Source organism: Mauremys mutica, chromosome 10 (genome assembly GCF_020497125.1).
Source record: "Mauremys mutica isolate MM-2020 ecotype Southern chromosome 10, ASM2049712v1, whole genome shotgun sequence".
In the NCBI taxonomy this organism is placed as follows: domain Eukaryota; kingdom Metazoa; phylum Chordata; order Testudines; family Geoemydidae; genus Mauremys; species Mauremys mutica.
In genome coordinates, this window is record NC_059081.1 from 58,907,177 (window position 1) to 58,935,159 (window position 27,983).

The following is a 27,983-nucleotide window of genomic DNA, read 5'->3' on the forward strand; positions in this document are numbered from 1 at the left end:
CTGCCAAGGAACGAGCTGGGCTTGGGGTGTACTATCTGGTGGTGGAGGAGCCTCCATAGGGAGGAAGGTGCTGGGGCTGAGTGTCCCTCAGTAGGGTACTGATGTGGGCTGCAAAGGGTTGTTTCCATGGGGTTCCTCAGTTCTGTAGCTGGATTCTGAACCTGTCACAAAGGCCTGACGTGGCTGCGGAATCTGTGGCTGTAGCAGGTAAAGGCTGCTCTGGGGAGCTGCAACCATGTACAAGATAAGACACTCTTCACTTCCCACAGACCTGCAGCTCTATTCCTGGTTCGGTCAGTACCAGGGATAAGTAAACTCCCGTCCCTAGGCTGATAGGCACTGCCATCCTGTAGCAGGGGAGAGAAAATCCCTTCCCCAAGCCTCTGACCCAGAAGAGAGGCTTCTCCCCTCAGCGTCACCAGGAAGCCATGCCTTGTTTCCTAGGCCTAATATCTCCTACTAGCCTATATCTCCCTTTAAAAGCTCCCCACTCCTACAGCCTCAGCTCTCCCTATCCCAAATGCACACAATCTCCACCCAAGCCCTGCAGGTCTCTGTTCCTTCAGCCTGTCCCCTTACCAGTGCCAAGCCCACCAATCACAGGCCCACCTACCCCAGTTCCCAGTCTACTGCTGTTGGATTCTCCTGTCCACTGGCGGGTTGGTGGGTGCCCCTCTGTGTGTGTCAATTTTTCTTTCCTGGTGTTTTCTCTCTCTCGTTTTTCCTCCTTCCTTTATGGTTGGTGGGTTTTTTTCTCAACTTGTGGTTTTTTTCCCCCGTCTCAAGGATTCCCACTCCCCAACCAGGACCAGCACAGGCGCAGGGGGAATGGCAGGCAGCTAATTTGCATGGAGCTACTTGGTTTTACTCACAGCAACAAAACATCTTTTGTAGTTGGGGGGAAGGTAGGGGGGGCAGCAGTGTGGGTCTGTGTCCAATTCGAGCAGCTCTCTTCACCGTCTCTGCTGCTTCTTCCACCCCATGCTGAGAATAGATTAAACTGATGTTCCTCCCAGTGGTCTGGATTGAGAAACTGCCCCATCCCCTTATCTTTCATACCCTGCCAGCTCTTCACTACAGTTTGGGTGATAGCTGCCTGCCTACTTCCCCATCTACTGATAAACTCTGGCGCACTCCTCCCCCTACGCCCATCCAACAAGCAATCTGTTCAGGAGACCAGGCAGTCTGTCCATTTCTCTATCATGTAGTGATGGAACCTGGCTGTAACTGGGTGCTGCGGCGACTGCACTGTCCTTTATAGGCTCTTTGCGAAGGAAACTTCATTTGCCCAGTCTAGACAAAGCTTTCTGAGCCCAGAATAAACTGCAACAAATAGCCCATCAGAAATAATTATCTTCTTACAGCAGCACATGTTGAGATCTGATTAGTGAGCGTTAAAGGCACTGTTTAAAACAAGTTGCTTTATTATTTAATTGTAGGTAGTGAGCTGGATACGACTAACCAGCAAAGAAGAATGAAGGTATGATCTTTTCCCCTGCAGAAACCCCAATGTTTGTCGGCTTTTTTTCTGACAGTATAAACTGTTACTTCTGCTACTTTGAGTAAAATAGCTGACAGCCTCCAGCACCTTTCTCAGGCAGTATATTCACTTTAAATAAATCAATGGAGATGTGTGTTCTATGGGCCCCTGACAGGGATGAACACAAACAGTAATGCTAACTTTCCAGAAAGATTAGCAGACATTTAACATTTAGAGCTACATTCTCATCTGCAGCAATGCAAAGAGGACTGAAAGCTGCCTTAAGGCAACAGCTGAGGGGTTCCCCCTGTGGTGGGAACTCTCAGCAAGCATGGGAGTTGGCAGAGTTAGGAATACACTGGATCAGATCAATGGTCCAGCTAATTTGGCATACTCCCACCAACAGTGGTCGGTACCAGATGCTTCAGAGGAAAGTGCAAGAATCCTTTAATAGGCAGTTATGGGATAACCTGCCTCCAGGGAAGGTTGCTTCCTAACTCCCCAATAGCAAAAAGAAAGTTTAAGCCCTGAAGCAAGGGGGATGATATCCCTCCCAAGTTGAGAGTTTGGGTTTTATTTAAAGAGAAGCCACTGATCCAATACTCCCCCATCCCAAGCCCTCACTATCTTTGCATCTAGGAACTATTGCTGCTTCTAGTTAGTTTTTAATATAGCAGTTTAAACTAAATGTTTGGGTTTATGGTAGAGGTTGCCTAGCTTTCCAATCCAATTACGTTTAGTGCAGTGAAGATAATAGATTTATTTGTTGTGAAGGCCAAGACTATAACTGGGTTAAAAAAAAGAACTAGATATGTTCATGGAAGATAGGTCCATCAATGGCTATTAGCCAGGATGGGCAGGGATGGTGTCCCTAGCCTCTGTTTGCCAAAAGCTAGGAATGGGCGACAGGGTGAATCACTTGATGATTACCTGTTCTGATCATTCCCTCTGAAGCACATGGCATTGGCCACTGTCAGAAGACAGGATACTGGGCTAGATGGACCTTTGGTCTGACCCAGTATGGTCATTCTAATGTTCTTATTTGTGTTTTGAGAAGCTGGTAGTCAAGGTCTATTTTTTTTTAAATGGGTTGGCATTCATGAAACTGTTTACAATTCAGATTACTTAGCCATATTTGTCATATTTCAAATGTGTCTTCCATACAGTGTCTTCAGTGTTCTGCTTACAAGGTGATTGTGAACCATTCAGCACGTGTTAGGCTAATGGGGTTTCTCTAGTTTTTCCGAATGACACTTTTGTTACCATTAAGGAGGCATTTTGTTCCCAATGAGATGAGGTGATTGGCTGCTGGTCTAAAAAGGCAGAACATTCTGCACCACCATCCAAATAGCTGCTTATTTTCCCCCTTCCATTTGGTATAATAGTAGTAATGTTAATAGAATGCACTTTTGTTCTCTCCAAAAGTCTGTAACCACCTCAAAAATCAATGTCTGCTTTTCCTTGGCATCCATTTTCCAGCCTTATTGACAGCTAACAGAGCACAAACTTCCATTCTGTAATTGTTAAACAGGACATTAGTCTAAGCTAATTAAATGTCTCCCTTTCCCCAAGCCCTTTTCTAATGAAGAACGACAAGGCTTGCAGGAGGAAGAAATTCTTAGTTGTATTGTGATCACTTCACTTTGAGGTACCAGATATGAAGGCAATGGAGAGTAAAAACATACGCATAGTGGATCTTCAGATCCAATCTTTAGTCATTTTTCCAAAGATACCTATGCGGTCTGTGTCTTTTACACTGTGGCAGCAGTTGTACAGCTTTTCATGCCAATAAAGTATAATTGAACTGGATTTGTAGCTCTGCTCTTTAGGCTGTGTACACGTAGGGCGGCGTATAGAGTACTTACACTGCATGTCCCCCTAGCACGGGTATGAATATCAATGTAAGGTGAGGCACCGCTTAGCCAAGTAGGATAACAACAAACCTGAACCTTAGGGTATATAACCTACATGGCGCTCGACCTGCTCAAGCTCTGCCTCCCCTATCTTTGCTGCTCTTTTTAGCAGTGTAGAGTCCCGCTGCCTCCCTGCTGCTGGAGCCTTTCCCTGCCACCGGGAAAGGCTCTGGCAGGGAGGAGGCAGCAGTGAAAGGCTGTATCCTGCTGTGCGTTGCTATATGTACCATACACGCCACCAGCAGTGCAGACAAGGCCTTAGTTAAATTAAATGGTAATGGTTATTATTTGTATTGCAGTAGCTCTGAGGGCTCTAACTGAGATCAGGGCCCCATGGAACTAGGTGCTGGGGGGACACATAATGTGAGACCAAAAAGTTTACAATCTAAACGGGTAAGACAGACAAAGAGTGGGAAGGGGAAACAGAGCCACAGAGGGAGGAGGGAGGGATAGCTCAGTGGTTTGAGCATTGGCCTGCTAAACCCAGGGTTGTGAGTTCAATCCTTGAGGAGGCCACTTAGGAATCTGGGGCAAAAATCAGTACTTGGTCCTGCTAGTGAAGGCAGGGGGCTGGACTCAATGACCTTTCAAGGTCCCTTCCAGTTCTAGGAGATTGGTATATCTCCAATTATTAATTAATAAGTGAAGTGACTTGCCTAAGGTTACAAAATGGAGCAGTGACAGAGCCCAGGTCTACTAATGCCCAGTCTATCACCTAGACCATGGTGCCTCCCATTATAAATACAAATGCTTATACTTTAATTTGGACTTAATGATTTCCTGTGCTTGTTTTTTTAAGACTTTCTACAGGCTTGCTTTGGATATCGTGGTCATGAACAGGGTGTGCAAGATATTCCAGAAGGGACTGATGGGATTCAGGGGATTTCAGTTCATTGATATGACTGCCCAGCAATCCCTGACCTTTGGTATGGAAGAAGTAAGGGATTTTACAACATAGAATAAAATCATCCTCTTCCTTTTTTATAATGATTTCTCTCTGTGTTCTGTTCAAATGTGGCAGTTATCCAGGCTGCTGTGAGCATTTACATCAAAGCCTGACCAATTGCCAGCACAGAAAAGGCTCAGTTCTAGGAACTAGTGGCATCCTCCTGATTCTGCATTGCCCACTATGTATATTTTAATTTAAATATATTGTTTTTCTCAGTAAATCTGATGGGCTTTTATTTTAAATCCTTTCCAGTGTGTGGTTTTGTTTTTTTTATCAAAGAGGTGAACTAAAGTTAAAATATGTTTGTACAATAGTTTTTCAGAAGCTTGCCTTGTCACTGAAATGTTTGTGTAATTCACTAGCTCTGTGATATTTCTAATGCAATCAATGCCTCTCACTTTTCATTACCCCTCTTTTATTCAGGACAAGAAATATACCAAACTGTCCTTCGACCACAATGAATTCAAGATCAGAAAGGTCTGAATGCACTTTCTCTTGTTTTTTACAGCCAGGTTTCCTTTCATCTACAGTGCAAGACACTGAAATATGTTAAGGGTCCCCATGCGAGAGGAGCAGGAATTTGTGAGTTCCAGCAAACACAATGGGGAACTCACTCCTGTCATGCAAGGACACGTCAACTGTCCATCTATTGAACCCTGTTTGTCATTTGATGTGTCCTTCTGAATACTTCCAAGGAAACCATTTCACAGCATTTACAGATATATAGAATTTAACAGTGTGACATAAACACAAGCAATTTAATCAAAGCAATTCTTCAGAAAATATTGTGCCTGCACAGACTTTGTTTAGTTATGGGCAGGGATAGCTCAACCACTGTAAGTTGTAAGTTGTTTTCCTTGTCTGTGCTTGGGCTTTGCATTGGACCACATAAATTGGTTTCTGGACACTGATGGCTGAGTTTCAAGTGAAATGGAAAACAGACAATTTGGTATTAGTTCTATTATGTCTCTGGAAGATGACACTGTTCAGGCTTCTGGAGTGCAGGTTCTTTTTGTCTTTTTTTTTTTTTTCCATTTGAGACTCCTTAATCTAATGAGTGTGTGATGTTTTGCCAGGATCACTTTCCTCTCAGGGCAATCCAGATAACCAAGAAGAAACCAGAATGGAGAACTGAGAAGGAAATAAAGCTGTTACGAAGCTGGTTGCAGTTTGTGGAAAGCTACCAAAAATATAGCCTGAATCTGCAGCTGCTTCTGGCTAAAGTGATTCGCTTTGAACGGTAAACGTCCTTCTGGGGAGGTATAATATTTCTTTAAAGCTGTTTTTAGAATTGTACATATTTAAAGCTTCCAAATGATACCTTTTAGCCAAAAATTAAAACAATTACATGGGTAACTCTCCATTTATCTTCAGTCTGTGGTGTGTCTATTGAATGTACATTAGCCTGAATGATGACTTTGTGTTTTTTCTGTCTTTATCTAATTTACTCTGTGAAGTCGGTGACATGCTGATCTGTCTCTCTCACTCTAGAGTGAGATTTTTCAACACTGATCAAAGAATTTGGACATTCAATTCTCTTAAATATTAGTAGGAATTGGGCATCCAAATCCCCTAGGGAACTTTGAGATTTCAACCAAAAATGACATGTGAGAAACTTTTCAGGTTTAAATTTTATCTGTCTCCCACTTCTTGCTCTTTGGTCCTTCTTGCCTTTCTCTTAGAGGGTTGCATTCAGACTCTGTTCATGTGTATGGTATTAAAGGGGGTACATTAATGCTGCAAAAACAAAAGCAGCGTTAATGGTGTTCCTATGTAGAACTCCCTCTCCTGCCTGAATTTATTCCTGCCAGGAGTAGGAGACTGTGTTCTCCACAAAGCACGGGATGTCAAGGTCAGGGAGTGCACACAAAAATGTGTTAACTATGTCCCATGACCTTCATGTTGGAAATCATTCCCCATGGCTCTGGAGCCAAATGTGAACTCCACGTGGGACGCTACCTTCGAGTGGGTGTGAGCCCGGCTTGCCTGCCTCTCTTCCTGTGCACACCTACCTCTGAATATGGCCCTTGGTGTGTATTGTGGTGGAGGCTCCCCTCTCTGCTAGGTTTTTCCAGACTTTGAGGAGGCAGGAATTCACCGAGGAATCATTCCAACGTACAGATCTATCCCAGCGTCTTTAGTAGCATGTAGAAAGCCCCACTGTCGTTGCAAAAAGCTGTTAGTCCATGGGAATATGTCATAGGTCCAAGAGGCCTAAAAGGAGCTCTATCTCAATTACAAAGGTTCTCAATGACCCCTTCATCCTCAGCCCCTTAGTCCTAGATTAAGGGACCCTCTTCCCATTGGGCAATGGCTGATTCTTATGTGTGGTGCAGGCTCATAGGGATCATGCACTCAGGCTGCTGCTTGGGCCTAATCCTGAGCTTCAGCTCCCTTTGGGCTTCCTGGATTCCTGCAGTGCAGCATGTGCCCTCTCCTGCAGCTCACGCAGTCCCTTCTTGGGTGGCATCCCCCCACTCATCCAGTTGGAGAAGAGTTGACAGCAGGAATTAGGGGCCAGTTCTCGGGCCAGTCAGGGCTCTATGAGGGGAGAGAAAGCCATATCTTCTTCCTGACCATCCTCCTAGCTAAATAGGGCGTTGGAGCCAGGGCCTGCTTTCACCGCACAAGTGCTGATCTGTGAAGTGGGGCTCCACATGTTTTATTCCTGGATGATGATGTTGAGTGTTTTGATGGCCTTACAGATTTCATGGAATTTAAGGCCAGAAGGAACCATTATGATCATCTACTCTGTCCTCCAACATAACACGGACCATCAAATTTGCCCCAGTGACTCCTGCATCTCACTGCAGTGCCTTTAGAAAAATCAGTCTAATGTTTTTCACCTCTAGTTTCATTTGCTATTTCTCCCTCTTTTGGCCAGCACTCTTTTCTCCTATCTGGAAGAACAGAGAAGTTTCCTCTATATAGTGAATTCTTCCATAGAGTAATCAGGGTTTCATTGTTAAGTGATGAGTTCCCTCATAGTGTGCCCCATAGTTACATACATTATGGTGGTTTTATTTCATTGCTTGATTGCATTATAAAAGATTTAATTATATAGGTTTCCATGAGGGCAGTGGAAGGGGTTGGGCTCCACTTCTCTCATAATTCTAGAAATCCCTTCACTTTTCCCACTTCAATATCAGCTCCTCTACAGGCCTTGACATCTCAGCCACCAGCCTTCTCACCAATGGAGGTCTGGATTGGACTATTTTTGCAGCTCCTTCATTGATGGTGATTACTATAGAGTAAGCTGAGGCACTCCTTCCTAGAAGATGGGCACAACTCTTCTGCAAGGCTGGCCCTGAGAAGTGATTGACAGGGAACAGGAACTGAACTCAAGTTGCAGAGGCAAATACCAAGAATGTTCTTTGATCAGTTCAAGCACATATGTTCCTGACTTCTTATAGCTCTTATATAAATAAAACAGATGTCAGCAGATATCTGCCAGATAAAATCACTCTGAGTTAGAAAATAGAGCGCTCTGAAGTTCCCTACAGTTCTGGAGGTTCCAGTTCATTACAGAGCGAGACCCTAGCTGCCAAGTGGCTCCAAACTCCCTAAAAGATTAGTGATGGTGGGGAGGGAATCTGACCAGGAGAAGTCCCAGTGCAGGCCTGTTTTTCTGCTAGGTGGGAATAGAATTGGTGTTCCTGTGTTCTAGGTTTGGACGCAGAAGAGTCATCATAAAGAAGGGACACTGTGGCACCAGTTTCTACTTTATCTACTTTGGTACTGTTGCCATTACTGAAGATGAGGATGGGAGCAGTGCCTTTACGGACCCAGATCCAACTTTGCTTCGGAAAGGTGCTGGATTTGGAGTGAGTGGTATTTATAGTAAAACTCCTGTTAGTCTTAGTGTGGGAGGGGAGCTGTATGCTTCCTAACAGTAAAATAAATAAGCAAGAGTTTTGGAAGACAGAGAAACCTTCATGCTTCAGCATTTATGCTAAGCTAACTATTGGGGGCTAGAAGGAAACTTTCCCTGGGAGCAGGTTATCCAATAACCACCTTCTACAGGGTTTCCTCTGAAGGGTCTGGTATTGGTCACTGTTGGTAACAGGGTGCTAGGTTAGATGACTATATAATGTTTCCCAACAAGGTCAATATTTGGCGCATGAAGTTGGAGGATGAACTCCCTGCTGTATCTCAGTTTTTCCTTTTTCTCTGTATATAGGAAGTTGCTCTTTTAAAGGACAGGCGGAGAATTGCTACAGTTGTCTGTATGGAGGAAACAGAACTATTGGTAGTGGATAAAGAGGACTTTTTTGCTAATAAATTAGATGAGGAGCTTCAGAAAGAATTTCAGTATCGTTTCAGCTTCTTCAAGTAATTTCTTCCACTGAGATCACTCACTCCTGTCTCTGCCACTTCATTTTTACTTGCTGAATCGTTTGGCTATTCAAGTACAGTATGAGCAATTCTAATTCTACCAACGAGTGCCCAAACAGTGTAGTAACCTCTGTTGTATGCAAGATTTTCCTGCCTTCACTGAAGATGTTACTGGAAATGAAGTAGCAGTCATTCTAGAGCAGAGGTGGGCAAACTACGGCCCACGGGCCACATCCGGCCTGCGGGACTCTCCTGCAGAGACCCTGAGCTCCTGGCCCGGGAGGCTAGCCCTTGGCCCCTCCCCTGCTGTTCCCCCTCCTCTGCAGCCTCAGCTCACTGCACCGCTGGCCCGATGCTCTGGGTGGCAGGGCTGCGAGCTCTTGCTGGGCAGTGCAGTTGCAGAGACGCGGCCTGACCCGGTGCTCTGTGCTGCGTGGTGTGTGCCTGGCTCCAACCGGGCGGTGTGGCTGCCTGTCCTGGAGCTCTGGGCAGCGCGGCTGTAGCGCTGCCGGCCACCGGTGCTCCAGGCAGTGCAGTAAGGGGGCAGGGAGCAGGGGGGGTTGGATAGAGGGCAGGGGAGTTCGGGGTGGTGGTCGTGGGCAGGGGGTGTGGATAGGAGTCGGGGTGGTCAGAGAGCAGGGAATGAGGGTTGAATGGGGTCAGGGATTTCAGGAGGGGGCAGTCAGGAAGGAGAGGGGGGTTTGGTGGGGGGCAGTCAGGGAGGTCCGGCGGCGGTCAGGAAGAAGGGGTGGTTGGATGGGGCAGTCAGGAATGAGAGGAGGGGTTGGATGGGGCATGAGGGGCAGTCAGGGGTGGGGGGTGCGGCAGTGGTCAGGGGACAGGGAGCGGGGGGGGTGGATGGGGCAGGGGTCCCGGGGCGGGTGTCATGGAACAGGGAATGGGGGGCGGGGCTCGATGGGGCAGGAGTTCCAGGGGTCCATCAGGGGGCAAGAAGCAGGGGGGGTCAGATAGGAGGTGGGGACTGGGCCACACCTGGCTGTTTGGGGAGGCACAGCCTTCCCTAACCCAGCCCTCCATACAATTTCAGAAACCCGATGTCGCCCTCAGGCGAAAAAGTTTGCCTGCCCCTGTTCTAGAGGGACGTGGGTTAATGGATGCTTTTTCTTCATGACTGTTACAGTTCTACAGCTTGATCTCATGTAGTACAGAGTCTTATATACAGTTGTACTGAAGGAATATTGTGATGTGTACAGTTTTCATTATACCTTGAAAGAAATGGGAGGGAGAAAACCATTTTTGCATTGTAATGAATGAATAGAGCACAAAAGTCTGCTGAAGTTCATGAACATAAGGATGTTTATGCTTTTATTCCATTAAAAAAACATAATCCTGCTTTTTGTATCCACTCTATAAACAATCTTAGAATAATCTAAGGCAAGTTACTGGGGCTCCCTGGATGCGCAGGGGTCTGCCTGCATGGTGTAACTTGCAGAATCAGGACATAAGCCAGTAAAAGCACCTTCCTCCCATTAGTTGGAACACTAAAAAGATCACATTTTCCTCAGTGACATAAGTTTTTCCTTGAGTCCTTTAGTTGGAATTAAGTGGTCATATGAAAAGATATCTGTGTATTATTGCCTTTTCAGAGGTCTAGATCTCTTTGCAACATGGCCTGATTACTCAGTAGAGAAAATTGCTAATTACTGCAAAGCAGAGAAATTTCACTATGGACAAGTGGTAGTCCGGGACATCACGGAGTCAGCCAGCATAATATTCATTACTCAGGTATGATCCATCCATCCATCCCAATACTGTTCATCTTGGGCCAGCAGACTAAAACAGTGACCAGCGGCCATTACAGGTGAAAGTGGGGAATGAAGCACTTGCCCAGATACATCGCCTTGGTGATTTTTTTTCTGCTAATGGTGTCATGTCTTTATGTAGGGCCAGATTCTGACATCTTTGCTCACACTGTGTGGTACCTTACTCCACCAGAAATCCCACTGATTTTGTGCAGAGTACGTTACTACCAGAGCCGGCTCCAGGCACCAGCTTAGCAAGCAGGTGCTTGGGGCGGCCACTCCGGAGAGGGGCGGCAGGTCCAGCTATTCGGCAGCAATTCGGCGGAGGGTCCCTCGCTCCCAGTTGGGGCGAAGGACGTTCTGCTGAATTGCCACAGATCACGATCGCGGCTTTTGGGGGCGGGGGGCTGATTGGGGCGGCAAAACCCCTGGAGCCGGCCCTGGTTACTACTCAACATGAATGAGGGTCTCAGAATCTGACCTGTCAACCACAAACTCTTCACAGAAGGAAGGTATATCTACACTGCAATTAAAATCCCACCGCTGGCCCATGCCAGCTGAGTTGACTTCACAGGGCTTGGGCTAAGGATCTGTTTAACTGCGGTGTAGATGTTTCAGGCTAGATGCCCAGGCTCTAAGACCCTGCAAGGTGCGAGGGTCCTTGAGCTCAGGCTGCAGCCCAAACATCTACCCTGCCATTAAACAGCCCCTTAGCTCAAGCCCGTGTCAGCTGGCATGGGCCAGCTGTGGGTGTCTAATTGCAGTATAAATATACCCTAAGACTCCTCTAAGTTTTGTAAAGCACCTAGTTCATTTTCAGTGCTAAACAAATATTTATTAATGGTAGTTATCAAAACATGCGGGGGGGGGGGAGAAAACTCTTTTGCTATGAATGCCTTACCTGTCCCTGTTCTTGTTCCTTCACTTTGGAATGGATTAATTTCTGTTGCCTCGATGAGAGCACTTGTTTGCACTAGTATATACTCCTGGGGGAGTTCTGCACCAAAAATTAAAAAATCTGCCTCTCACAATTAAAAATTCGGTGCACAAAATTTTAAAATTCTGCATATTTTATTTGTCAAAATAACACAATATAATCACGCCAGTTTCAATTATTTTGGTAATTTATTTCAAAATACGTGTCAGCAAGTATGTCTGTAACGATACAGACAACAAAAAATTCAGGAAACGTTTTTTGACAAATAGATTCCTTACTAGGCATAAAAAGAACAAGAGTACTTTTGGCACCTTAAAGACTAACAAATTTATTTTAGCATGAGCTTTCGTGAGCTACAGCTCACTTCTTCGGATGCATAGAATGGAACACACAGACAGGAGATATTTATACATACAGAGAACATGAAAAGGTGGAAGTATGCATAACAACAGGAAAAGTCTAATCAATTGAGATGAGCTATCATCAGCAGGAGGGAAAAAAACTTTTTGAAGTGATAATTAAGATGGCCCATAGAAGGTGTGAGGAGAACTTAACATAGGGAAATAGATTCAATTAGTGTAATGACCCAACCATTCTCAGTCTCTGTTTAGGCCAGAGTTAATTGTATCTAATTTGCATATTAATTCGAGTTCAGCAGTTTCTCTTTGGAGTCTGTTTTTGAAGTTTTTTTGTTGCGAAATTGCCACCTTCAAGTCTGTCACTGAGTGGTTAGAGAGGTTGAAGTGTTCTCCCACTGGTTTTTTAATGTTATGATTCCTGATGTCAGATTTGTGTCCATTTATTCTTTTGCGTAGAGACTGTCCGGTTTGGCCAATGTACATGGCAGAGGGGCATTGCTGGCACATGATGGCATATATCACGTTGGTAGATGTGCAGGTGTACGAGCCCCTGATGGCGTGTCTGATGTGATTAGGTCCTATGATGGTGTCACTTGAATGGATATGTGGACAGAGCTGGCATTGGGCTTTGTTGCAAGGATAGGTTCCTGGGTTAGTGTTTATGTTGTATGGTGTGCGGTTGCTGGTGAGTATTTGCTTCAGGTTGGGAGGCTGTCTATAAGCGAGGACTGGCCTGTCTCCCAAGATCTGTGAGAGTGAAGGATCATCTTTAAGGATAGGTTGTAGATCTTTGATGATGCGCTGGAGAGGTTTTAGTTGGGGGCTGTAGGTGATGGCTAGTGGCGTTCTGTTATTTTCTTTTTTAGGCCTGTCCTGTAGTAGGTGGCTTCTGGGTACTCTTCTGGCTCTGTCAATCTGTTTTTTCACTTCAGCAGGTGGGTATTGTAGTTTTAAGAATGCTTGATAGAGATCTTGTAGGTGTTTATCTCTGTCTGAGGGATTGGAGCAAATACGGTTGTATCTTAGAGCTTGGCTGTAGACAATGGATCGCGTGGTGTGTCCGGGATGGAAGCTGGAGGCATGTAAGTAAGTATAGCGGTCAGTGGGTTTCCGGTATAGGGTGGTATTTATGTGACCATCGCTTATTAGCACAGTAGTGTCTAGGAAATGGACCGCTTGTGTGGATTGGTCTAGGCTGAGGTTGATGGTGGGATGGAAATTGTTAAAATCACGGTGGAATTCCTCGAGGGCTTCTTTTCCCTCTTTTCCCTTCTTTTCAACAGATTGATAGAGCCCGAAGAGTAGTTAGTCTTTAAGGTGCCACAAGTACTCCTGTTCTTTTTACGGATACAGACTAACACGGCTGCTCCTCTGAAACCTGTTACTAGGCATATTAATGCAGAATTTTGAGTAATAATTCATTTAAACTACAACGCAGAACCGTATTTCCTGCACCCCTCAGAAGCAGTGCAAAGGCTTGGGGGAGTCAGGGTAATGGAGGAGTTGAAGGAGAGGGAATGAATTGCTGGTAAGGAGCCTGGGAGTAAATCTGGAGGGTTGTTGGGTGTGTGGGGGAGAAGTATGGAACAGGGTTTGTTTGTTTTGGGGGAGAGGGCAGTGGGAGGGGATTGTTAGAGAGTTGTGGCGTTTCCCCCATGCAGTCCCTGGCTGACCCCTAGCCTCTCTCATTCAGTCAGGCACAGCTGTCCATGTCCCCATGTGTCCGTGCATCCTCCCTCCCCACCATCCCCATGTGTCCCTGCACCTTCACTCAGCCACCTTCCGTCCTCATGTGGCCCTGCACTCCCACTCAGCCCACCCCTCCCCCATCCCCATATCCCTGCACCCCCACTCAGCCATCCCCAATCGCCCCAGCAACCCCACTCCCATTCAGCCCCCACTCCAGTCTGTCCCCCACACTAGTCCTTATGCGGGGGCGGCTCCAGGCCCCAGCACGCCAAGCGCGTGCTTGGGGCGGCAAGCCGCGGGGGGCGCTCCGCTGGCGCCGCGGGGGGCGCTCCGCTGGCGCCGCGAGGGCAGCAGGCAGGCTGCCTTCATCGGCTTGCCTGCGGAGGGTCCGCTAGTCCCGCAGCTTTGGAGGTCCGCCAAAGCCACTGGACCAGTGGACCCTCCGCAGGCAAACTGGCAAAGGCAGCCTGCCTGCTGTGCTTGGGGTGGCAAAATGCCTAGAGCCGCCCCTGCCCTTATGAACCCTAGTCTATGTGACCCCCCCGCCCCAGCAGTCCCATGTGCCTGTCTCTATCTGTCCCTCCCCCATATACCACATATATCTGTGACTAGCTGAGACATCTGCCTTCTCTTCTTGTGCCACAGCAGCCCCTGGTGGGCAAAAGGTGTAATTGCAACACCTCTCCAGCAGAATGTATTCTTTGGAGAGAAGAAAAATCTGCAGGGGATGTGAATTCTGCACATGCACAGTGGTGCAGAATTCCCCCAGGAGTAAATATAGATGTCATTACCTTGGTAACAGAAAATTGGCTGCAACAGAGATGCCTGAGATAGGCAGGCAGACAGAAACAAATTTAATTTACAGGGATGGCACCATAGTTTCTTAAGGGAACAGGTACTAAAATTACTTAGTCATGCAAAAAGTACCCTGCAAATTTTCAGGTGTAATACTGCAATGATCATCCATATTTCCTGATGGGTTACACTGGCTTTGTACACAGAGAGTACTACATATGAAACTATACATCTATAGTAACAGGTTTATGGAATTTTAATGAAATTCAAATAATTTCTGCCAAGTTGCCTATGGAAAGTGAGTTTAAAATCCACAGAGATACTGAGTTGCAATGTTATCCATTTATTATAACCCTTATTTTTTCCTATTTACCTCTTCTTCCTTTTTGTCACTTTTTGATCGTCATTTATTGAGTCATGTCTGAATATACATTGTAAGATTGTTGGGGCAGGGATTGTTTTTTACTTGTTCCTGAGTGGTATCTAGCATACTTTTGGACTCTCCGAAATATTTAATGGCACACTAGCTTGATAACACCAACTTAATGATGCCAATATGCAGAACAAAATGATGCAGTGGTAGATGTTTTGTTCAGTCACTGTGCTCAAATCCAGAATAAAAGACAATAATTGGTGTATTTTTAGCATTTATATGCACTAACCATTTTGAGATGATGTGGTTTGAATGATTGTTTTATTTTCAGTGTAATATATTGTCACTTGGCAACAAAAAATTATACAAAAATAATTTGGAAGGACAATCCAGGTGCCAAAGGCCTGATTGCCCTAATTCAATGAATTACTGCTGAACAGCTGTATTATAAAGGTCTTATTTAAAACCCATTGAAGTAGATGGAAAGATTCCCAGTTATAAAAACCTTCTGACAGCAAGTGTTCTCTGCTTACACAAGTAGTCCTGCTGTCCTCAGTGGAACTGCTTGTTTGATTTAGGGGTTTTAGGATTGGTTCCTAATTTGCTTAGAGCAGATTTGTTTGCTATATCTGAGATAATTTACAGTATGGACAGTACAATAATCTGTGTAGGAAAAAGACACTTCTCCAGAGATGGGATTATTGAGTACTTCTGAGAGGCATTGTCCTCTGATGGACTGAGGCGTTGTCTACACTTACTTGGGGGTTTGACATAAGGCAATTGATGCATCGGCGGTCGATTTAGTGGGTCTAGTGAAGACCCACTATATCGACCGCAGATCACTCTCATGTTGATTCCTGTATTCCACCTGAATGAGAACGTCTCCAGTTGACGGGAGAACGTCTCCAGTCAACATCGCGTAGTGTGGACCCCACGGTAAGTAGATCTAAGTATGTGGCCTTCAGCTATGTGAATAACGTACCTGAAGTTGCATAACGTAGATCGATCTCCCCCTGTAGTGTGTACAAGGCCTCAGTGTGGGCTAGAAACTAAGTTCTTATCCTGGCAGTGTCAGTGAATTAATAGGTACCTTTTCCAAGGCCTCATAGCTTTTCTGTGTCTCAGTTTCTCCATTTTTTAAATGAAAATAATGCTTACTTCTCTATCTACCTTGGGGTATTGCAAGGATTATATAATCAATGCTTGCACAGCACTTTGAAGACCTAAAGTTCCACAAGTGTTAAGTATTATTACTGAATGGTAGTCCATTGGTAATATAATAATACCTAACTCTTAGGCCTTGTCTACACTACAAGACTATTTCGAATCAACTTAGTTCGAATTTGTGGATTCGACCTTATGAAGTCGAATTTGTGTATCCACACTAAATACACTAATTCGAACTTCTGAGTCCACATTAACGGGGCCGGCGTCGACTTTCGAAGCGGTGCACTGTGGGAAGCTATCCCACAGTTCCCGCAGTCCCCGCTGCCCATTGGAATGCTGGGTAGAGCTCGCAATGCCTGCTGGGGGAAAAAATGTGTCGAGGGCGGTTTTGGGATACTGTCGTCATTGAACTGTCAATCCACGCCCTCCCTCCCTGAAAGCGCCGGCGGGAAATCTGATCGCGCCCTTCTCTGGTCGGTTACAGCGCGGACGCCACAGCACTGCGAGCATGGAGCCCGCTGCGATCATCGCTGCACTTATGGCCGTTGTCAACTCCTCGCACCTTATCGTCCACCTCTTCCACAGTCAGCTGCTGAGAAATCGGGCGAGGAGGCTCCAGCAGCGCGGTGAGGAGAGTGGCGCAGGCCTCTCACAAAGCAGGGTACGCCGCGCCGTGGAGATCATGGTGGCAATGGGTCAAGTTCATGGTGTGGAACGGCGATTCTGGGCCCGGGAAACAAGCACGGACTGGTGGGACCGCATAGTGCTGCAGGTCTGGGATGAATCACAGTGGCTGCGGAACTTCAGGATGCGTAAGGGCACTTTCCTTGAACTGTGTGACTTGCTGTCCCCTGCCCTGAAGCGCCAGGACACACGGATGCGAGCAGCCCTGAGTGTGCAGAAGCGAGTGGCCATAGCCCTCTAGAAACTTGCCACGCCAGACAGCTACCGGTCAGTAGCGAACCACTTTGGCGTGGGCAAATCTACCGTGGGGGTTGCTGTGATTCAAGTAGCCCACGCAATCGTTGAGCAACTGCTCTCAAAGGTAGTGACTCTCGGAAACGTCCAGGTCGTCATAGATGGCTTCGCCGCGATGGGATTCCCAAACTGCGGTGGGGCTATAGATGGGACTCACATCCCTATCCTGGCACCAGCCCACCAGGCCAGCGAGTACATTAACCGAAAGGGCTACTTTTCAATGGTGCTGCAAGCACTGGTGGACCATAGGGGACGTTTTACCAACATCTTCGTCGGGTGGGCGGGCAAGGTTCATGACGCGCGTGTGTTCAGGAACTCTGGTCTCTTCAAACGCCTCCAGGCAGGTACTTTCTTCCCGGACCACAAAATAATGGTAGGGGATGTGCAGATGCCTACAGTGATCCTCGGGGACCCGGCCTACCCGCTAATGCCCTGGCTCATGAAGCCCTATACAGGCGCCTTGGACAGTGAGAAGGAACTCTTCAACTACCGGCTGAGCAAGTGCAGAATGGTGGTGGAGTGTGCTTTCGGACGTCTCAAGGGGAGATGGCGGAGCTTACTGACTCGCTCGGACATCAGCGAAAAGAATATCCCCGTAGTTATTGCTGCTTGCTGTGTGCTCCACAATCTCTGTGAGAGCAAGGGCGAGACCTTTTTTGCCGGATGGGAGGTTGAGGCAAATCGCCTGGCTGCTGTTTACGATCAGCCAGACACCCGTGCCGAGAGAATATCCCAGCGGGAAGCGCTGTGCATCCGGGAGGCTTTGAAAGCTAGTTTCCTCGCAGAGCAGGGTAACCTGTGACTGTCCACTTGATTTTAAGAGAGCCTGATCATGGGCCTGTGTCTGTATGTGTCGAGTTAGATCTGAGCTCACAAACCCGGTTCTCCAAGTTTCCCCCACTTCCAAAGCACGTTTTAAAACTAATGAAATGTAACAGTAATTAATAATAAATCTTTCGTTGACTTTGCATTTCTGTTCCTGGGTTGAAACATGGAAGCATACTGTTCTGGGTTCGGTGTGCACTGATGTACAGACCGCTTGTCCAATACAGGACGGACAGCCTCCTGCTCCTACATAGGTCTGTGGGGTGGGGGACGGTTTACAGTGGTTGTGCATGTAGGGGTGGGTTTGCAGGAATGGGTGGGTTTGCAGGAAGGGGTGAGGGGTGCCGTCTTTGGATAGGGGTTTGCATGACGGCTGTGGGCTGTGGGTTTGGGCGTTGGAAGGGGTGAGGGGTGTGGGGGAAGGGTGAGTATCTGTCCCTGGATGAGGGCTCTTTTTGGGGCTCAGGGCAGCGGAGAGGCTCGTGGCTACGGTCGAAGTGCATCGTAAGGGAAGCCTGCCTTTACATTCGGGGATGGCAGGCGCCAGGACCCTGGACAAGCATACACATCAACGAATCACCCGGGGCAGCATACACCACACAGACTGACCCTGGTGACTAGTGACTGCAGTCTGTTTGTGCCCTGCAGTTGACCCTGCCCCCAAGTCTGTACCCTGGTAATGTGGGCTATGCACTGCAATTAAAAATCCCCCCCACACACACACAAAGTCTTCTGACACGAGAAACGTGACGGAAACAGTGAGTAACAGCAAACCGCTTTTAATAATGTTATACACAGTGGGGGGTTGAAACTTGGATTTGGGGCTGGGTGATCCTGTAAGGGAAGAACTTCTACAAATTTAGAGCGCGAGAGGTGTCTTGTACATTAGCGCTCTGCTGCGGTGCAGTGACAGTTCTCACGGCCCCTACCGCCCCTCCTTCTTGTTACTTTGGGTGAGGGGGGGACAGGACTTCTTGGCGTTGGAGGGCGGTTGCAGATGCAGTGCAGGGGGGCTCTCTCCTCCTGCCTGCGGTCCTGCAGAATATCTACAAGGCGCCGGAGCGTGTCCGTTTGCTCCCTCATTAGACCAAGCAGCGTTTGAGTCGCCTGCTGGTCTTCCTGCCGCCACCTATCCTCCCGTTCGATGTGTGTGCGATGCTGCTGACACAGGGTCTCCCTCCACTGTCTCTGCTCTGCCTCCTCTGCTCTGGAGCTGGCCATCAGTTCCTGGAACATCTCGTCCCTAGTCTTTTTCTTTCGCCGTCTAATCTGAGCCAGCCTCTGCGAGGGGGATGCCGGGGCAGTCCGGGAAAGAGCCGAAGCTGTGTGATGCGAAAAAGTAAGTGATTTCCTTGACCAAATACAGGTTTGCGGACAGTGATCACAGTCAAGTCAGTTTAAGAGAGCAAGACTATACAGGGCACCAAGTCTCGTGAGATCTCAGAACTAGTTCGAGATTTCGGAGTACGCTCTCATTGGCGGCGCCATTGCACAGGAGAGCGGACAAGCGGGGAGAGACAGCTGAATCCGTCTTGCAGACAGTCCTGGTAAGCCTTACAGTAGGTAATGCTTATCAGGTAGTGGATAGCTGTGCTCTCCTGCTAAAGGCAATGTGGAAAGCAGAAAGGATGAGCCTTTTGCAGCCCCTCCCGCCAGTGCACGGGAAAGATCAATGTATGCTTGTTCTCTGTGGCCTCTAGCACGTGGCTGTTAGGCGAGGGTCATTGTTATGCAACCTAATTTTAAACCATTAACAATAGTAACAATACACTAATTGCCCTACTTAGATGCAGTATTTCCAGAACGAGATCACCCTGAGGCGGGTCACCCGTGCCCAGAAAGAGAGGATGCTAAGGGAAGCGCTGCACCGACCAGGACCATATGCAGCAATGCTCGTGGAGGCGATGATCCTTCTTGTATATCCGGATGTCCTGGCAAGGAAGAGTTTGCTTCAACGGAGCGCCCAACAAGGCACCTCTCCCAAGAAACCTCCTGCGGAGGCTTTTCGAGGAACTGTATGACACCTTCGTTGAATTGTCGCTAGAGGATTTTTTTTCAATCCCTCTTTGTGTGGACCTACTTTTCGTATAGTTTAATATGTACAATTTTTTATATAGTGTTTCTATTTTTTACATACATATTTTATAAAAAATAAATGTTTACACGTCTATAGCACTTACCGCCTGATCCTTCCCCTGATTCTGAGTCCGGGTTAACGGCAGGGGAGGGTTGGTAGGGGATCTCTGTGAGGGTGATGAAGAGATCCTGGCTGTCAGGGAAAGCGGGAGTGGGTTCGCTGTCGCCTGCGCCGTCCTCCAAAGACCATTCCTCATCTTCCCCATCGGCGAACATTGAGGAGGAACTGTCCCGGTACACTATTCCGTCCTCGGAGTCCACCGTCACTGGTGGGGCAGTGGTGGCAGACCCACCTAGAATGGCATGCAGTGCCTCGTAGAAGCGGCATGTCTGGGGCTTGGCTCCAGAGCGTCCGTTTGCCGCTCTGACTTTTTGATACCCTTGTCTTAGGTCCTTGACTTTCACGCGGCACTGCATCGCATCCCGGCTGTATCCTTTGTCTTTCATGGCTTTCGAGACCTTCTCGAAGGTCTTTGCATTCCGCTTGCTGGAACGCAGCTCCGAGAGCACAGACTCCTCGCCCCACACAGCGATCAGATCCATGACTTCCCGGTCAGTCCATGCTGGGGACCTCTTTCTATTCTGGGATTGCCCGGACTCCTCTGCTGGAGAGCTCTGCATCGTGGCAGGTGCTGCGGAGCTCGCCCCGATGTCCAGCCAGGACGTCAGATTCAAAGTGCCCAGACAGGAAAATGAATTCAAATTTTCCCGGGTCATTTCCTGTGTGGCTGGTCAGAGAATCCAAGCTCCGACTGCTGTCCAGAGCGTCAACAGAGTGGTGCACTGTGGGATAGCTCCCGGAGCTACTAAGTTCGATTTGCATCCACACCTAGCCTAATTCGAGCTAGCCATGTCGAATTTAGCGTTACTCCACCTGCCGGGGTGGAGTACCAAATTCGAACTAAAGAGCCCTCTAGTTCGAATTAAATGGCTTCCTGGTGTGGACGGTTGAGCGGTTAGTTCGAATTAACGCTGCTAAATTCGAATTAAAGTCCTAGTGTAGACCAGGCCTTAGTATTGTTCGCCCATAGATCTACAAGTGCTTTAGAAGGTAGATATCATCTGCATTTTACAAGTGGGGAAATCAAGGCACTAGGAAACGGCTTGCCCAAAGCCACATGGCAAGTCAGAGGCAGTGCTGCAGTATTAACTTTATTCTCCTCATCTGTTTTATTAGGGGAAATGTGAAGTTTTACGTCTGGTTGATCTCACTGCTTGCCCATCCTATCACAAGTGGATCAGTCAGCAAATGGATTTTCCCAAACCCAGTCCTTATTACTCTATGGAAACTGGTATGTTACAGTGATTTCCAGACATATAATTTCGAAAACTTCAGCATTACCAGCCTATAGCTTAGTAGTGAGTGACTCCTAACTTTGTGTTATTCTTATCTGTATTTTTTTGTTATAACTTCATAGATTTTAAAGACAGAAGGGACCATCATTCTAGTCTGACTTCCTGTATAACACAGGCCAAGTTAGAACTCAGAAGTGGGAGATAGAGAAGGGGGAGTCACAGATGCTCACAAAACAGAACCTAGCCCTAATCCTATGCTTTTCAGGGTTACAGACATAGGCGCTGGAAGACCCATGGAAAAAAATAGTGGGTGCTCAGCAGCCCCGCAGATCAGTTTCTCTCCCTCCCTCTCAGCTCTCCCGCCCGCTGGTGGCCCCACCGATCAGCTCCTCCCACTCCCTTCCGGCACCTCCCGCCCACCACAATCAGCTGCTCAGCAGTGTGCAAGAGGCACTGGGGGGAGGGGAAAGCAAGGGTGGGGAGTGCTTTGGGGAGTGGGCAGAACAGGGAGTGAAGAGGCAGGGTGGGGATGGAGCAGGGGCAGGAAGAGGTGGGACGAGGATGGAGTGGGGGTGGGGATGGGGCATTGGTGGAAGGAGTGGAGTGGGGGCGGGGCCTGGGGCAGGGTGGGGGTTGAGCACCCCTAGGGAAATGAGGAAGCCAGCGCCTGTGGTTACACATACCTCCAAGGCACACAATACAATTGGTCAAAGCCTTGTTTTCTCGACTCCCATTCTTGAAAATCTTATTTCTAGTAGGAAAGAGAATGGGAAATTGACAATTGACCCTGGTTTCGTTGGCCTCTAGTCCTGGAGCTCCATTGGTGAGCAGGATCTTATTACCATTTCATAATTAAATGGCATGCAAGGTCTCAATCCTGCAAAGGGAGCTGTTCATGCAGACGGTTGTACCCACATCATGTCCTATTAAGTCCATGCACGTATAAGGACCCATGCCGGTGGAGCTCACAGAATTAAATAATTTAGCTTTGACTAGTTATAAAGGAGTTTTCATTTCCTTTCTTTGCAGGCATCACAGGCAGAAAAAGATTCAATAATTTTATGTGGAAGTCCTTTCCTGTGCAGGATCTGAGTAATCTGAAATCGCTGTATGTCCCACCTGTTAATCATCAGAAGGATGAAATTTTTGAAAGGCAATACCTGGCTTTAAATAGGAAATATAAAAATGCACACACAAAGCTGGAGAAACAGGACAGAGGTGACAGTAGAAGGTAGGATGAGTTACGGGTCCCTCCATAGGTTACTGATCTGGAGCAATAACAGTAGAACCCCCAGGCTTGCTTTCTATACCAGGACTTTAAATAAATAAATGAAGTTATACTTCCCAAAGTATTTCTGAGACCCACTTCTCATCTCACTAATGGTTAGTGCTGGCCAAAAGTTCTTGAATGAAAAGGTTTTTTTGGGGGGTGGGGGAAGACCTTTTTCTAAAACGATTTTTTGTGTGTGTGAAAACTTTGTCAGTTGATTTTTTTTCTTGTTTTTTGCATTTTTTGTGCTTTTTAAACTTGGGAAATATTAATCTAAAGCATTATAAAAATTATTGCAATTTTTTTATTTACTACAACAAAAATATCAATGTTTATGAGAAAAATATTGTGGAGAATGAGAAATTTAAAAAAGAAAGATGGTTCAATTCTGAACGCTTCAAAATGAGAACTTCAAAATTTATCACAAACATATATTTTAATTTTTTGATAAGTTCTGCTTATGGTAGTGCAAATAGGAGCAATTCCACTGAAGCGAATGAAATTACTTTGATGTAAAAGGAGATGAAAATCAGGCCCAATGTTGCAAGCACAGAACAGCTTTTACAAAGAAAAAAATGTCACCTCCTTATTATATAATGACTACAGTGTGTTTCATTGTAAGAAGACTGGTATAAAAAACTTAGAGTATATATATAAATAAATGAACTGGTTATGCAGAGCAAAGGGAAACAGGAATAGTAGTTGTGGTGGTAATGACAGAAAAGGGGGAATGGGTTTCAAATAACTAGTTCCTTTTCATACATGTTGAATGTGATGGTGAGACATCCAGGACACCCTAACCCTGATAAGTTTATGGAGGGGATGGTATGATGGGATAAATTAATTGCCAAAATTAGGCTATCTTTGACTATTAGCGGTAAATATGCCCAATGGGATGTTAGATGGGGCGGGATCTGAGTTACTACAGAAAATTCTTTCCTGGGTGTCTGGCTGGTAAGTCTTGCTCACATGCTCAGGGTTTAGCTGATCACCATATTTGGGGTCGGGAAGGAATTTTCCACCAGGGCAGATTGGTAGAGGCCCTGGGGTTTTTCGCCTTCCTCTGCAGCATGGGGCATGGGTCACTTGCTGGAGGATTCTCTGCACCTTGAAGTCTTTAAACCATGATTTGAGGACTTCAGTGGCTCAGACGTAGGTCAGGGGTTTGTTGCGGGAGTGGGTGGGTGAGATTCTGCAGCCTGCATTGTGCAGGAGGTCAGACTAGATGATCATATTGGTTCCTTCTGACCTTAAAGTCTATGAGTCTATAGACAGGTGGAGATCACTGACGGTGCTGAAGGGAGAAAGTTGGGGATAGAGAGAGAGATTAGGGTGTCGTCAGCATAGAGGGAGCAGTTAAAGCTATGTGAGTGAATGAGGTCACCCATGGAGAGAGTCTAGAACAGTGCTGGGCAACCTGCGGCCCGTCAGGGTAATCCGCTGGCGGGCTGCCAGACAGTTTGTTTACCTTTGCACAGCCACCCACAGCTCCCAGTGGCCACAGTTTGCCATTCCTGGCCAATGGGAGCTGTGGGAAGTGGTGGCCGGCATGCCCCTGTGGCCCATGCCACTTCCCACAGCTCCCACTGGCTGGGAATGGTGAGCTGCGGGTGGCCAGGCAAATGTAAACAAACAGTCTGGAGGCCCACCAGTGGATTACCCTGACGGGCTGCGTGTGGCCCACGGGCCGCAGGTTGCCCGCCACTGGTCTACAATGAGAAGAGGGAGTGCAGGGCACTCGGGGACTCAAACAGGGAAAGGGAGGAAGGGGGTGCGGCATCCAAAAAGTTTCTCCAGGAACAGTTATAAGGATAAGAAGAAAAGCGAGAATGTACCAAGCTAGAGACACCTTGGAAGAAGAGGTTATGAAGGAGGAGGGAACTCATCTGTGTCAAAGGTAGCAGAGAAATCAAAGAAAATAAGGACAGAGGAGAGGCTAATGCATTTGACTGTATTAAATGACAAAGTTATTTAAATTCTATTCCTGTTGGTTTGTTAGATGTGAAAAACAATTACCTTGCTTGAGGTGGTGTCACAATAAATACCTGTAAAAGATGGTTCAAAATAAGTTAACATTTTTGTAGATATGACGACTTCAGTGATGATGAGAAAGAAGTAATTCAGAAAGAAATATCAGGGTTGTTCCGGAAGAAGCTAACTGTTCTCACACCACATGGAGAAATACCCACTGCTGTTGCCACAGCAATTTACACTAGGGTCAATGATGTGCATAAAGGGGAACTCCTGGTGAGTACATCCAGAAGGGAAAGTTGCTGTTATAAGTTTGTGTCTTATCTAGCAGCAAAAATTCTTCCAACCTCATAGTCACACAAACCCTGAAAGGCTACACATTCCAGTTCCTCCAAATATTATGAAGTAGAGAACTTGTGCAAATCAGCTCTTCATGTCTCACGGTCCATATATTTAGTAATCAGTCCTGCAGTAGAGGACTTCTTTGTGGAAGAGATGGCATGGAATGCTTTGAGAAATTCTATCCCTGCTGAAGGGAACAGATTGCCCCAAAGAATCATATGTACTTTCCAAGTCTGTGGATCACAGAAAACCCTCAACATTTCCAAGGCTGGCTGTCTTAGAAGCTGTTTCCTGTTATCTTAAGGCCATGGGGTTATTACCTTACATAAGAGCTGACATATGATCAGTGTTGTGGTATTAATTCACACTAGTGCAGAGTGAGAGATGATGTCATTTGACCTCATGGAGGACAGTTTCTGCATAACCACAAACTCTGGGCTGTTGTGTTCCACTTATTAAGGTAGCCAGGGAGGAGTCATACCTGGACTCGGTGATCTTTGCTTGCCTTGGTTATCCCCTAGGAATTCTCTGCTGATGGGGATCCTATGGAGTCCAAGCAGAAACTTATATCTGCTTCCCCTCTGACAAAAACCACGAGGGAGAGCAGCCAGTGATAACACCAATTGCTCTTCCTCAAAATGAATTTCCTCTGGTGTCCAGGTTGGTGCAGGGATGTGGTAATTGAGACCTTCCCAGACTTGCTTGGGTGACTCTTCTAAACGATGTTTATACAGTAGCAAAATCTCCTTCAAAATTTAGAAAAAAATCACTAATTAACCGTAAAGAATTTCCAAAATGACACATTTTCAAACTACCTCCTAAATGATGTACCGGTATATATTGTAGAAGTTTTACTGTCAAATTCTGCATGACTCAACATAAACCACATATTCAGGTGTGTGGGTACCGGTACACCAATCCAGAGTACACAGTGATGTGCAGATAGCTCTTTATTGTTTTGTTTACCCCTCAGGGGATAAGCCAGCATCTTCTACCTGAAGATAAGCAAGATGATCGGAGCATGGTTTTGGTCAGTCAGGGAGCTGAGGTCATTCGGTTGAAAAAGGAGAAATTTGAGGAATTAGCAGATCATACGACAATAATGAAATTACACAAATTACAGCCGAAGTATCCCAGGTAAGTGAAATGAATGCGTCTGGGCAGAGACATGTACTCATGAACTACTGCTCAACAAAATAAAAAAAGCTTGTTGGCTATCATTTACCCAAACTCATTCTCACTTAATTAGAATTCAAGGGTGAAATTTTGGCTCTGATTAAATCAATGGGAGTTTTACCACTGACTGAAATGGAGCCAGGCTTTCACCAAGTATCTTTGATCCTTTTCAGTGACAATGAGCTGTGTCAAAGCTTTCTGGAACAGAACCACTGGAAAATATTCAAGAAAGATCTGATAAATCTTTTCCTGGAGAGAAAACTCACAATGATGGCAAGTTCTCAGCATGTGAAGGCCAAGAAAGATATTTATAGTTCCTGGAGCATGAATCAAGCAGGTATTTTAGACCTGACCACTACCCACCATCATCTTCCAACAGGCACTCAAGGACTACAGCATGGATACGTCCCTGTCCACATAGGACAGGGAAAGGATTCTGAGGGCCTGCCAAATATTGAGCTAAGGTTGATTCATGGTATTGCTGTACCACGGCCTAGTTTGAAAGGATTGTTCTAGTGAGTTTGAGGAAATCAGGCCGGCGGATCAATAGCATAGATGCAGCTTGAGAAGCCCAAAAGTGAAACCGCTATTTTTTTATTTGAATGTTACAAAAATACTTGAATTTTAAATAAAAGTAGTTTTCACCTAATTTCTATGCAACAAGTAAATGTTCCTGCCTGGATTTCTGCTGTGAACTCTGAAGTAAACTTATTTTTCACTGTGGTAATCTGATTTCTATTAGCTTTGAGAAGGAAACCTGTTTTCACCATTTTGTTTTTCTCCGCAAGATGGATATTTTTTATATAAGGTTAAGATTTTCTGTTATTTATATTTGATCCTAAGATACCTTCACATTCTAAACAATATGTTTAATACAAGTAGAAATTGAACAAAGATTTTAACATGTCTCTGAGTTCAGTTGATCAGGAAGCCATGTGAAGTTTAAAGTGTTCATTGACTACTGCTGTAGTTTTTGTTGTGCTTCAGTATGTTTGGGATGCTGATAATATGGCTTAAAGTTTAGATTGTTAAAATGTGCTTCACACAGTCTTACATGTTTGAGTCTCCAACACTGCTGATGAAATTTTAAATTAAAGTTTTCAATTAAATGCAAAATAATTAAAACACTTCATTCATATTTTTTAAAATCATAATGTGTGATCATTACTATAAAGAGTGAGATTTTAGAAATATAACAGACTAAAAAGATGTGCTCTTTCCCCATGTCTTCCCTCTCAAAAGCAGTTTTGAGAACTATTCGCCACTTATGTCAGGCTTGCACCAGCAAAATATATTTCTGGTACCTTAGTCAACATAAAACAGATTGAGGCCCTGATCCTGCAATGTGATCATTGCTTAACTTTACGCAATGTGAATAATCCTAATTAAGTCAACGTGACTTCTCACAGTGCAAAAGGTTAAGCATGTGAATAAGTCTATGCAGGATTGAGGCCTAAGATGTATCAGTATTTTTCTCTGTGTTAGCTATACAATGTAGTGTATGAAAACACATGTATGCTAAGGCTGAAAATGATCAAATAGTATTTTTATCTCAATGGATGTGAATAAGTTAGTAAGACAAGATATGGTTTTAAAGAAAGAATATCCACTTAAAATGTATTTGTACAAACGAGTTTTCAAGAGAATTAGTCAGAAATGGAGAAACCTTTTCTTTTGTCATTAACGATTAAAAGTACAAAAAAGGTAAAATGTGAGGTGAAGGCGCATGCTCATCTTTCAAAAGGAAAACAGTTTGAAGAGCTGATGATTCACTGAGTCTGATCTTGTAATTTATGTGTATCTGTTACTTCTGTGAAAGTTGCATGTGTGAGGACTTTAGAATTGTACCTTTGGTTAGGCCACCTATAGGAATACATATCCTAAGTGGCTACATACCGGTAATAACAAATCATACTGAAAATGGGGGTGGGGAAGCCTGGAAGGTGGATTGGAAAATGTAGCTTCTGTCTGTTCCAACAGATTCTATAGTTCGTGGACTGAGATGTAGGACATTAATCATGATGATTAAGGCTTTAGAGTTCTCCACATGTTAGCTGACCCAGTTTTGCGCATGAGCAATTAATATATTTCTGACATTCTGTTGTCCGAGGAAAACTAATCCTGAGAGATATCACTTAAAAACATCCAGTAGAGCACTGAAGTCTCTTGTACCTTGAATCATCATAACAAAGAAAATTAAAATGAGGCAACAGAGAATTTACTGACAGA

At 45.8% G+C, this 27,983-nt stretch overlaps 1 protein-coding gene across 3 annotated transcripts; it reads left to right on the top strand.

The window, feature by feature from the left end:
- Positions 1 to 187: 187 nt before the first annotated feature.
- CNBD2 (cyclic nucleotide binding domain containing 2) lies at positions 188 to 26,820 on the top strand. 3 transcript variants are annotated; one of them, XM_045033027.1, is made up of 13 exons: positions 188 to 207; positions 1,440 to 1,480; positions 4,193 to 4,330; positions 4,766 to 4,819; positions 5,419 to 5,582; positions 8,010 to 8,166; positions 8,523 to 8,674; positions 10,285 to 10,423; positions 20,877 to 20,991; positions 22,025 to 22,226; positions 24,350 to 24,512; positions 25,552 to 25,715; positions 25,928 to 26,820. In XM_045033027.1, the coding sequence occupies exons 2-13, from the start codon at positions 1,475 to 1,477 to the stop codon at positions 26,268 to 26,270; spliced, it is 1,797 nt and encodes a 598-aa protein (XP_044888962.1). In that variant the 5' UTR covers positions 188 to 207; positions 1,440 to 1,474; the 3' UTR covers positions 26,271 to 26,820. The 3 variants fall into 3 exon arrangements, with proteins under 3 accessions (XP_044888962.1, XP_044888960.1, XP_044888963.1); XM_045033025.1 differs by having other exon boundaries at positions 191 to 293; XM_045033028.1 differs by lacking the exons at positions 8,010 to 8,166; positions 8,523 to 8,674 and having other exon boundaries at positions 191 to 293.
- The last annotated feature ends 1,163 nt before the right edge of the window (positions 26,821 to 27,983 follow it).

Coding starts and splice junctions, on each gene's coding strand:
- CNBD2 (XM_045033025.1), top strand. CDS start 236: ATGTACAAGATAAGACACTCTTCACTTCCCACAGACCTGCAGCTCTAT. Junction 10,424..20,876: donor GCATAATATTCATTACTCAG/GTATGATCCATC, acceptor CTGTTTTATTAG/GGGAAATGTGAAGTTTTACG. Junction 22,227..24,349: donor GACAGAGGTGACAGTAGAAG/GTAGGATGAGTT, acceptor ACATTTTTGTAG/ATATGACGACTTCAGTGATG.